Here is a 13,354-nt window from a genome sequence, read left to right on the forward strand (position 1 = left end):
AAGTACGTAAGCAGAGGCGGAAACGGGAGAGGTCTTCCTTTCATGCCACAACATTGCTTTGAGGGCACCTAGTAAACAAACAGACCCAACTAAGCCTGACCACAACTGCCCTGTTTCTCACAACCAATAATTTGTCTGCCTAGAATAACAAGCAGGTATGTAAGTGCGTAATTGTTGGATTTGGTCGCCAGCTTTACCCCATACCTGCTAGGGTGGCTTGCCTTTAATCTCTTCCAGTAAATGTTCATCTCTCAGGCCATCCTTAAAAATATTTTGGTTTGCAGTAACAGTAAATTTTTTTTAAAAAAAGGGTCGGTAGGTCGGTCTATTTTTTTTTTTCAATGTTCAATGTAAAAAAAAAAAAAAAGTACATTTTTGTGATGATGACGACGTCGGTATGAATTTAAACAAATTAAGATATAGTGACGTCACTGACTGGGTCTTCAACCCGTGCCTTCGGGCGCATCATTGCAAACCTCATTTTGATGCAGGCTATATAGACCACAAACAAATTAAAATCTTTGTCAAAAACATGCTTATTGCATGAATTTCAGGTGAGAAGAAAAAAAATGAGGTACTGTTTTACTTGCATCCACCGCTACGTATCAATGCAACCTACAAATGAGAGAACGTCATTGTTCATTGAATCAATTGTAAAATCGATTTTGCATGTCTAAAGTTTTATACGGCAAATAACACCAAATATAGGTAAATCCACGGACAACAGGCAGGAGGAATGTAAAGATTCAATATATTGGTAAAGACCAATATTTCTGACGATTTATTGGCGTGAAGTTACGTGCAAAATGACAAACAGGAGTGCAACATTTTCGAAAAACAATAAGCAGAGTTGACTGCCATAATGCAAAACATTTACTGCAGGCTTCAACATGGCTGTGTTTACGATTAAATTTCAACAACAACAAAAAAAAAATCGCATAGGCGATTTTCTTAGGCTATCAAAAAAAATATTTTTTCGAATATTCGTCGAATTTAAAATAAAAATCCACATTCGAATGCGCATATGAATTTTAGGTGTGCATTAAGGAAGCTGCCTTATGAGCCCTGGTACGTGTTCCATTCCATCTCGCCGCGCGCACAGCTGTGTCTACACAACTTTCAAAGGCGGACGAGCTCGACACGCAGTATCTGCTTTCTCATCCTTCACCTCGTGTACGCGCACCAGATGCGATGACAATATATGTGTCATTGCATTATAAGGTTATGTTAGCCTATCCAGTTGAAGCCACTTAAAAAAAAAAATCAATGTGGAGAAGATCTTGTTTACATCAAAACTGAAACCAAGCCGTTCACACAGAACGCATATTTCGCGCATCTCATGTTTTTAAACGAAAAAATGTATCCTGTGGAATCCGTGTATCATTCGTTCTTTCGTTTTTCTAATTGAAACCAAAAATGGAAAAATAAAAAAACGACTTTTTTTTTTATCTGTTTCCAAAACCAAAATGAAAAAACAGATAAAGCTTCGTTTTCCGATTTTCAAATTTATACTAATATCAAGAATTTAAAAAACGGATATCAAGCGTGTGTGTTTCACGTTGGTGTTTTCGTCTGATGCTAGTTAGTGACGGTCATTCTTGAACGATTCGATCATTTTAAACAAATCTTTAATGTGACTCGGGAAGAACGAGTCATCTCTGGGAGTGATTCGTTCAGTCGCGCATGCGCAAAATTCTATAGTTTCTGTACAGGAATAGTCTAGTTCACCTGTTTCTGTCAATGCAGTGGGTGCCGGTGTTAGAGAATTGATTAGTTCATCTCTTGAGTCTTTCGGGTTTTCGAGTCGCTCCTCACGTGACAGACCCATAAGCTTTGACCATAGACTGGAGTTACCCTGGCAACAAATCTCTGTGTATATTATTATTATTATTATTTGTCTTTATGATTAAGTGTATTGCCTTAATGTTTTAATGTTTGTATTGTTTAATAATTATAATAATAATAATAATAATAATAAAGACTGTATAAAAGGCTTTATCCTATCATTCGTTCTTTTGTCACGTGACGTGACAGCATTGGATAGATGAATTTACATGCTTCCTTACAAACAGGTGCCTAATCATTATTATTATCATCATCATTATTATAATTATTATTTACTCTTACAGTTACTGCATTTCTGAGCTTTTTACTTCTTACAGTTTATAAATGTACAAATTTCTGTCATAATGGTTATTTTCTATACACTGAATGTTGTAACAAAGGTAATAAAGAGTACTTATTAATGAACACATATGATTATGGTGGGTTTAATTTCCTTGATTTCTCTTCTTTGAACAACACTTTCAAAATTAATTGGATTAGACAGTGTTTGTGTAAACCAAACTCAATATGGATTTTTATCCCCAATGACTACTTTTCCAAATTAGGTGGTCTCCCTTTCCTATTGATCTGTATTTATAATATTGCTAGAATCCCTTACAATTTAACCAAATTTCATAAACAGGCATTACTTGCATGGTCATTCATTTTTAAGCACCTCTCAGCCGTACTTCATTTGGAAATTTGTTTTGGTTGTTTCCTAGTTCTTTAACTTGGAAGGTCTTATTTTAAGTCACAAAAAATTCTTATGTAAATGTAATTTTCCAGTAACTCCCAAAGAATTCTCCATCATCATGGACACTATTCCTAAAGGAGTTGTTACGCTTTCAAGGGACTCATTAGATCATCCAGCACTTTATCTTTATCTTTACACCCATTTGAAATCCCAGTAGGAAAACTATGCTTTTTGTTACATGAAAGTGAAAAAGTGATGTGACATTCAGCCAAGTATGGTGACCAATACTCAGAATTTGTGCTCTGCTGTGTGTGTGCACTTTGGATGGGTTAAATGCAGTGAACACACACACACTGTGAACACACACCCGGAGCAGTGTTCATCATTTATGCTGCGGCACCCGGCGAGCAGTTGGGGTTCAGTGCCTTGCTCAAGGGCACCTCAGTCGTGGTATAGCCAGACCAAGACTCGAACCCACAACCCTAGGGTTAGGAGTCAAAATCTCTAACAACTAGGCCACGACTTTGTCCAGTATCCTTCATCACGTAACTATAAGATTAGATCGCTTTTTCAAAAGGAGCGTGTAACGACTCCATATGTGGTGTCTTATTGGAGGAATGTGGTTGATCATATTGATGGGAAAAAAGTATGGACTCTGTCTTTGGAATATATAATAACTAACAAGGTTAGAGAAATCTCATTCAAATTGTTACACAGATTTTACCCAGCTAAAGTGTTTTTGAAAAGGTTTAAATCAGACATAGATACAAGCTGTTGTTTTTGTGGTGACCCTAATGAAACTGATATACATATCGTTTGGGATTGTCCTCACACACAGCTATTTTGGAATGAATTCTCTAATGTTATCTATCGCAGTGTGCTACATGGTTTCTCTTTGCTTTTTAAGGATGTACTGTTTGGCTTCTTTAATATTCAAAGAGACAAAATTAATATATATTTCATTATTAACCAATTATGACTTCTTGCAAAATGTCATATTCACCGCAGTAAATTCACTCATCAAAATCCATATTGTTTAAAAAAAAAAAAAAAAAAGAGGTTCAACAGTATATCCAAAGTTCCAAACTATTTAATCTTCCAAAAATCTTAAGGCTGTCAAAAATGTTTAATCTTTTCAATGCTATTTAATCTTTTTAATTTATTTTGTTAAAGCTTTCGATTAGTATTATTTATTTTTATGTTTACATACGTCTGTAAATGGTGCTTTGCATATAATGCCACTTCTTTGTATGCAATATTGACATTACCTATCTGTACTTTTATCTTTGGTACATTGGCATTAATCAAATAAAAAAAAGAACTAATCAATTCTCTTTCCGGCTCCCACTGCATTGACTGAAAAAGGTGAACTAGACCCTAGACTAATTCCTGTACAGAAACTATAGAATTTTGCGCATATGAGACTGAACGAATCACTCCCAGAGACGACTCGTTCTTCCCGAGTCACATTAAAGATTCGTTTAAAATGACCGAATCGTTCAAGAACGACCGTCACTAACTGGCATCAGACGAAAACACCAAAGTGAAACACACACGCTTGTTATCCGTTTTTTTTTTTTTTTTTTTTTTGATATTAGCACAAATTTGAAAATCGGAAAACAAACCTTTATCCGTTTTTTCATTTTGGTTTTGGAAACATAAAAAAAAACAAGTTGTTTTTTTATTTTTCCATTTTTGGTTTCAATTAGAAAAACGAAAGAACGAATGATACATGGATTCTGTGGGTCCGTGTATATTTTGGTCATTTGATTTTCTATTTATAAATAAATAAAGATAAATGAGAAACGGTTTGATTTTCGTTTTGTTTAAGAAACGCAAAACGAAAATGTAGCTGGATTTTTCGTATTTTTGTTTGTGGGTAAAAAATGAGATTATGCTTTAATATTTGGTTGAATGTGTGGGCGGCGCTGAAACGCCCCTTTCATCCCTTCTGTACTGCACCGACAAGCGGAAACCGCAAGTTCATTTTCAGGAGAGAAGCGGCAGACAGCAGAGTTTATTAATCCTGCGGATTCTTTGCTATGGGTAAATATATTTATTTATTTATTTATTTATCTATCTATCTTTGAACAAACAGAAATTAATTTATTCAATGACATTTGAATTTTACTGTAGGCCTATGATCTACAATGGCATGAAATATGCAGATTTTTAGCCTACTAATTTTATTCTATGCCTATTTAAGAAAAACCTCACAGGTAGCCTAACATGTTTTCATTTGCTATTACAAACAACAGCAAGTGAAGCTTTATCTTGTAGAGTGTAGTCTGCTGCACTTCTCCGATCGGCGGATCCCGATCCACACCTTCCATCCCGATAACAGAGGAAAGAGCTTCAGCTCCGTCAGTTTGGATCGTGAGACACCCTAAATAACACGAAAACCTTACAAAACTCAACAGGATGTGCTTTCTACCATCTCGGTCTACATTAACTTCTTTCTGAAACGTCAGAAATGAACCAGGCCCATGCATCAGACGAACCATGTCGAGCTGGACATGTCTACTTTTAAAATAATCCATTTAAATAGAAAAATAATAATAAATTTTATATTTAGGCCTATGTAACTCAAATGAAACCAACGAGAGGTGCAGTGTTTCCGTCTGAACTCATTATCTGTAATGATGTCACACCATCACTATATTCATACAGTCATCTACAGAATTCGTGAATTCAGTTCATAATTCTAAGTAGCCTATAGCCTATAATTAAAACATTTAAAGTAGACTAATTATGGGGAAAACTTAACTTATTTTAATATACATTTTATTATAAATGTGGGGTTGGGTTTTTCCCATTTTCTTTTTATGAATGTCCTAGAATAAAATAAGTAGGCAAAAAATTTGTAGTAGGCCTATATTTTATTCCATGTCGTTGTAGATCACAGGCTAAAGTAAAATTCAAATGGCGTTTTATGAATAATGTTGTCAAGTCTGCTTTGTCAATAACATGCAGCAGCTGGAAAATATAATATTATTTTTTATTTTATTATTAATTTAATTAATTAATTAAGCACTTCAGTAACTGTCTGGTTCAGCTCAGCTTCTAAATCTGACCTCAGAAGACTACAGAGGGTAGTCCGGACTGCTGAGCGAATCATCGGCTCAACTCTCCCATCTATTCAAGAACTGTACTTATCCAGAGTGAGCAAAAGGGCTGTTAAAATCACTCTGGACCCCTCACATCCAGCAAACTCCCTCTTTGAACTGTTGCCATCTGGTCGACGCTACAGAGCACTGAGCACCAGAACGACCAGACACAGGAACAGTTTCTTCCCTCAGGCAATCCATCTTATGAACAGCTGATACACACTGAACACAATGAACACACTACACTTTATATTTATATACACATACACTTAATTTATCTAACACACATACTTAGTATACACTTACATTTTGCACATAATAAACATGTACATAACTGCATTTTTGTAATATACCTGCCTACAATTGTAAATTTGTATATTGTCATTCCTTATCTACTTGTATTTTTGGTATTTTTATATTCTTTTATTATGTGTTTTATGTTCTGTCGCTGTCATTCTGTTGTACTGCGGAGCTTCTGTCACAAAAACAAATTCCTCGTATGTGTAAACATACCTGGCAATAAAGCTCATTCTGATTTCTGATTTCTGATTTCTAATTATTATTATTATTTTATCTTGCAAGCACCACTAGCAAAGAATCGGCAGGATTAATAAACTCTCTCTCCTGAAAATGAACTGAGCTTGCGGTTGCCGTTTGTCGGTGCAGTACAGAAGGGATGAAAGGGGCGTTTCAGCGCCGCCCACACATTCAAACAAATATTAAAGCATAATCTAATTTTTTACCCACAAACAAAAATACGAAAAATCCAGCTACATTTTCGTTTTGCGTTTCTTAAAACGAAAAAACGAAAATCAAACCGTTTCTCATTTATCTTTATTTATTTTTAAATAGAAAATCAAATGACCAAAATATACACGGACCCCTGTGTGACTGGTTTTCCGCCCTTTTTATTTATTTAACAATGCATGCATACATGATGCTGTTTTGTTTATAGTTATTTAAGCAACTTAATAATAATTGGTTCATAAACATTATTTTAAATATTATGTAGTTTTTTCACAGTCACGTATTCTAATGCTTTGAATAAACATGCAGTAATATTTTGCTCGATGCGCTATCTTGAGCCTCAGAAGAGAAGCAAAAAGCTTTTCTTCACCCTAACTGAAATTATGCATTTAAAATTCGAATACAATTCGAATTTTGATCATATTTAAGTAAAATATTAATTTAGTTTTTTTCAGCTATTTTGACAGCCCTAGGCGATTCAAGCCCGAAACTGTATGAGACTGAATACCAGCTGAATTCACATTTCTGTTGTAAAAAGAGAAAAATTGTGCAGAAGTATTATTTGCTGTTATGCGTGCTTGTCCGAAGCTGCAGTTGCTGTGTGACGTCTGTTCAAAAAAAAAAAAAAAAAACCTGGACGCGCTCCGAGAAAAGGTCGTTAAAATCATTTTCTTATTTTCGTTTTCGAAACTTGTGTTGGTTGATTCGTGCTTGATTCGTGCAATAGATTTTCGAACATAAAGTGACAGTCGACACGGTCACGGTTTTAGACTAGAGAGGAGAAGGGATGGGAAAAGATCTGGGCACAGTTTTTCCAGAACTTTGTGCCAAGTTTAAGCGGTGTCGAGCTGTTTTAATGAATTTTTTTAGATGTATTATGGTGCCTGAACCCGTATGACTTTGAACAGTGACCGCGAACATTTAGTTTACTGCAGCTGCAGCAATCATTACCAAGCGCGAACCGTTGACTCTGACAGTGAGTGAGAGTATGAGACGAAGCGTACGCACAGGCCACAGTGTGACATCCGTGTAAACACAGATGACGTCAAGGTTTTTTTTTTTTATTAAAGAAGATAGTCTTCATTTGTATGTAGGCCAAGGCAATTTATATATTTACAATACTTAAATATAATTGATAGTATTTTATTGCGTTTGTATTAGTTTTTTGAAGAGTAAAAAAATAATTGGTCGGTCTTAACGCAAATTTACAATCGGCAAGTCGGTTGGACTAAAAGCAAAAAAATAAAAAATAAATTGAGTCGGTGCTAAATTGACAGGGTCGGTCGGGTTACGGCAAACAAGAATATTTTTGGCCTCACATGTGTTCACCATGTGTTCCAAAACATTGTTGGACTCAACTCTTTAAACACATGATCAAGATTCAAGCTTTATTTGTTTAAAAATAACCAAGGTAGCTGATTGTTTACCACGCATTGCAAGTAAACACAGTGTGAACTGTTCTTCCTAGAATGCAAACTGATACAATTTAAATCCCATTCTCTATAACATTGCTTGTTTTGTATATATATATATATATATATATATATATATAAACATGGATTGAATAGATACAAACCTTGCTATAGTTCGGGGTCAAAAATGTGCACAAAGATTAGAAAGATATGTAAACTAGAGGTATTAATATTCCCTTTCAACATATAAAACAAACCTTTTAATGAATATATAAAACAAACTAAATATGAAACGTGATCAAAACTTAATAAGGACAAGACACAAAACATTAGATTTTCCACAAAAAAAAAAAAAATTTAGATAAATGAAAAAGAAAGCTTGTGCATGCTTTCTTAAAACCTAAAAGACATTAGGTAAAGTAATAATTTCTCTTATTAAACGTAAACACGTGGGACCACCAAACCAAACTTGTACATACAATAACATACCCCATATACTGAACGCAGGACATTTGAGTGTATTTGATGTGTGCAGTGTGTGTTGGGGTGTGTGTGTCGTACCTGTGTGGATCTGCCGGTGGGCCTCCAGAGCATCTTCCTTCTGGAACTGAGCTCCACACTGGTCACAAACGATGGCTTTCTCACCAGCTACAAGACAAAAAAAAAATGCAAAAGTTATTCAATCTCCATAATATTTATGTGATCCTCGGGTGGTGCATGGTGTTATATCTCTTATTCGAACCTCAATAATACTTGAAATGATTTGGTGCCTGCAAGTTGGAAGTCTGCTGGATTCACTTCAGTAAAACTTGCTGGCAAGAGCACAGCTTACACTGTGTTTTGGAGGATATGTATCACACACGTTGATCTTGTGTGCACTGTGCAGTGAAAGCAATGCATCATAGAGGGATTTATCATTCAAGGCACACTTTTACTAAAAACACACAAAATAATGCTGTCAAACACTATCCTAAAAAGAAGATAGAAACAACTAGAAGCCACACATATGAAATCTGCAAAGCATGTTCAGATGTTGCAATGGGACACCAAGAGGAACTGTGAGACCACAGGATGCCAATATACAATCTGATCTATAAATCACATTTATGCAAAAACTGTATTTATCTGCTCGATCAAAAGGGAGTTTTTAAAATTTCTAACAGAGCTGTCAGCTCTTGTCATTATGTCTTAAAATTTTACCACCTTCACAAGCACAACAGGAAGTTATAGCTCAGATTAAAAAAACAAACAAAAAAAAAGTCAATTTCGCAACCACTTTTGCAACATTTACTGTAATGTCAAGCCGTAGAAAAAACGTGTTTTTCTTTATTTTCTTGCAGATGATGCCACTCAGCAATAAACTTAGAAATGCGGCACAAACAAGTTCCTCTAAATGGCTCAAGAAATCATACATCTTTATACAGCTTTATTACCATGCCAATAAATATAGCACTTAAAGAGGAACTACCACAGGCAAACCTCAGAGCTGATTTCAGTGTATTCATACTCCAAAACTGCCATTCATGAAATACTGTATCTAGTTTCTGCAATGGGTGTTGTATTCAATTTAATGTGCAGAGAAACTAAGTACGCCATATGTAATTTAACCTTCTTTAAAAATGTAAATACTATCTCTATGGTAAATACAAAACATTCCTGCTTGAGAGGTGTGATATCTCAACCTCTGGCTTGATCATTAGAATAATCTTGGGGTGGACTACCTGTTTGAATAGGAATTAAATTAGTACTGAAGTGGCAAAAAGGATGCAGGATGATCAAATGACATAGAGCGATAGAATGACAAACAATATAACAAACGTTATAAAGAACGACATAAAAAGAATGACTGATAGATAGGCAGGCAGGCAGACAGACAGAGAATTAGACAGACAAATAGATAACTATACACAGACAGACTGATAGACAGAGAGAGACATTTTGCCCAATCGTGGTGTTAAGCAGGTCTCTCATCTGACCATGGAACAGGAAGGTCCAGGAACTAAAGTAGCTTGACATGGAGGGCCAGCGGGACATTGATCACCACCTTAAGTGGCAGAGAGGGAAAAGCCAGACCTTAACTCCCATCCCACAACATAAATGGCAGCTTATAGGAGCAGGTCATTATCTCACAGGGGGTGACAACATCCAGCCACCCAGCAGGAGCGTGCTTCCAGGCCCGGCAAAAGTCATGGAATTAAAGTGATAAATTCTAGCCTCTCCCTTTGATCAATAGCGACTTTCTTGTCAAGCACGAAAGAAAAAAGAAGGAAAAAACACCTCCCGCAGATTTGGCAGCATTCATACCCCACTTTCAGACCCATTCCCAACAAAGGCATAAACAGCCACCAGTGATGGAAATAACTTCCTCTCCAGAAAAAAAAACTCTCTAGCAACTCCCACTTCCTCCTTCCTTCCCTTGGAGTTGACACAGTGATGCCGACCTGACATGATGGGCCCTTACACAACCGCGGCTCCCAACAAGTGGAGGAGAGGTGCCACGTGCCATGGGCTCGTTCCTTTTTCACTTCCCTACACTGAACATATTGCACAACCGAAACCCTGGGATTTACGGTTTCTGAAGAGGACACTGCATCGATCGGTCTTGTTTTCATGGGTCGTGCGCATGAATAAAATGATGCGAGTGAAACCGGAGACTTTACGCGAGCTGCGGGAAACATCCAGCATCAGATTACCCAGCACTGGGGCTGCGCTGCCTTTGTTGATGAGTCCCTGAAGAGTGTGATACTAGAGCACAGCTGTAATGGAAAGAGCTGTGAACAAGCACATTGTCTAATGCTATAAAGGTGGATTCTCATCACACACTTTGATCAGACGCCTCTCCCCTCGTCTCTCGGAAGCAGGAACATGAGTAGACAAATACAGCGCAAACAAAAACATACCCTTGCTGTTCGGTGAGCCTACACAAATGCGTTATATAAGACAGTACACTCAGTACCACAAAAAAAAGGGCAAAAAAATCCATATAAAAAAGGAAAAACAGTGCTGTCAGAACAATGAGTACAGACAGCATGCTCTCTCTTTTCCTTCAGCGGTAATGAGCTGTGCTGTACAGTTTTATTTACACTATCCTCTTATCAGTCACAGAACAGTACGGAGACTGCCAATTGGAAAGGACAGCCAGGAACTGTGTGTTCCCTCTCTTGACTAGATGTGTACCGCAGGCAGAGCAATTTTTGTATCAACCAAGACAAAAATGCTGGGAGACTGCCAGATTCCCCTAAAAATTTGTCCGTTCACACAAGCATGGATGAGTATATTTGTGTAGCACTGTCGGGCTGATGCAGGGCTCCAGACTGAAACAATGACTAGGGAGCCACTGGCACCTCAGTTGAGGCATTTGTGAGCCAAATGGCTTTTTTGGTTTCAGAATTACTGAATCGCTCGATGTGGATTATTGTTTGGAAGCACTGTATGTTCTATCATAGTGATGGAATATTTATAGGTATATGCACAAAACAATAACTAAAAACAACTATGCCATTGTATGAAATTCAGCTGGTACTTGGAAAAGAGCTGCAGGTGACTGAAATACTAGAGTAATAAGTATAGATAACTGAACAAAAATTTTGTTTCTGTTTGAAAGGCTCATGAATAAATGCAAACTGAGTGCAAATTTCCTTGGCAAATTTAAACGTGTGTGTGTGTGTGTGTGTGTATAAAATATATATATATATTATATATTTTCTTAAATTTGATGATGTTTTTATTAAAAAGGGGCCAAATTAAATCTGATGTCAAGTCTGACGAATCTAAAGTACACATCACTGTAAATTGAAAAGTGAGCCACACTGCAGTCAGGGAGTCAGTTACAAACTAAGTATCGGGAGTCTGTTTAATGAATCGTATAAATTGAATCATTTAGAAGAACCATTCATAAGAGTCATTTGATTGCAAATAAGGCATCACAGTTTTAGTCCAACAAAACAGAAAGATCACACTTTAAAATGTGATTAACGGAGGCCACTTCACAAGTTGATATATAGATATAGATGCATGGATTTTTACTAACAGACTTAAATATGCCATTCTTTCCTGTAACCATATACAAAGACACAAAGCTAGAGAAATAAGCCACACAGATTGATTTTCCAGACACTATACAGAAGATTACGCTCTACTATCAGAAAATGAAGAGAAGTCAGCTGGTTAATATTTATATAGCCTTCACATAGAACAGAAAGAATAGCGAAGGAGATAAACACTGAGGAGATCTAGGCTTCTTCTGATAGCTTCACGGTCTGGTGCGCAGACAGAGGACGTCTCGGGACAGACCAAAGCAGACAAATATTGACTTGCTAAACACACATTCACATCAAAGACGCTTCTAAATTTATCTGCTCAAAATGAACAGTGTTGCACATTCATTCACTTGTTTTTTAGCCTGCTTTAAAAGCTCTTAATCCATTTTGCCTGCAGTCCAATTTTATCTGGCCAGCAGGTCACACTCAGTCCTCCATTTTTCCTGCTCTTTTTCTCTCTCACTCTCACTGTACATTACCGTCATTTCAGCTGTCTAGCTCCAGATATACTTTGGGCATTTCAGTTCACAAATATGCATATTCACATACACAAGCTGGAGACCTATTGGTAATGTAGAGACCGATGCCTCTGTGTACACGCTGTCCAATCCACATTCAGAAACAATACAAATATCAGCAACAGGAAAATGTTTGTGAATGACCCTGATGTGTGGCAGGCAAACCATTCCACTGCAACCAAAGGTGAAAGGGAAACTTTCCATGCGTGTTCCTCTTCCTTTCTCACCTCTTTTTTTTCTCTTTAGGCCATGGTGCCTTAAATTATGACTCTAGGCAGCTTTCCTGACGGTATGAGGGGACAAAGGGCTTTTAGAAGTGGAGGAAACAGGAGCTGGGCTCGAGAGGAACTTGCAGGGTTAGCCTGGTGTGAAGTGGCAGGAAATGAGCAGAGTCTCTTGGATCTCACTGGCATCACAGCATGGTTTTAGCTCTGTTTAAGCCACCATCAAACTTAAGGTGGGATTTGTAAAACTGTTGCCTATTGCATTAATGCCAGCACATGTACAATGTGATTCTGGTCACCGTCCATCTGTATTAGCAAGTAAACATAATATTGAGTCAAGTCCAAGCCTGATTATTAATTACTAAGCTAACACTTTACAGTAAGGTTCAAGCTAGTTCAATCTTGCTTCCACAACACACTACATCAGGGTCCTGAAGAGTTTAGCTCCAACCCTAATTGAACACACCTGAACTAGCTAATCAAGGTCCTCCTAGGCATACTTAAAACTTTCATCCAGGTGTGTCGAGGCAAGTTGGAGCTAAACCCTGCAGGACACGGGCCCTCCAGCAAAGTGTTTTTTTTTTTTTTTTTTAAAGATGCTCTTATGCTCACCAGGTGTACACTTGCTTGTTGGAAAAATGAAAAAAAAAAAAAAAAAAAAGATTTTTGCGGAATGTTATTACAAATAAAAATAACTTTTCTATTTTAAAACATTAATGTATTCCTGTGTAAACTATGAAAACTTTTAGACAAAAATAGTTCAAAAGAATAGCATTTATTAAATGAAA

At 36.8% G+C, this 13,354-nt stretch overlaps 1 protein-coding gene across 2 annotated transcripts in view; it reads right to left on the reverse strand.

Moving 5' to 3' along the window:
- The window catches only part of LOC132130852 (zinc finger and BTB domain-containing protein 16-A-like), a 112,565-nt gene that overhangs the window by 35,080 nt on the left and 64,131 nt on the right, over positions 1-13,354 (reverse strand). For both annotated transcript variants that reach the window (XM_059542695.1, XM_059542694.1), the window contains exon 4: positions 8,346-8,432. In XM_059542695.1, the coding sequence (XP_059398678.1) occupies positions 8,346-8,432 (87 nt within the window). The remainder of the gene's footprint in view (positions 1-8,345; positions 8,433-13,354) is intronic.

The sequence above is a fragment of the Carassius carassius genome, chromosome 47 (genome assembly GCF_963082965.1).
Source record: "Carassius carassius chromosome 47, fCarCar2.1, whole genome shotgun sequence".
Classification (NCBI taxonomy): Eukaryota; Metazoa; Chordata; class Actinopteri; order Cypriniformes; family Cyprinidae; genus Carassius; species Carassius carassius.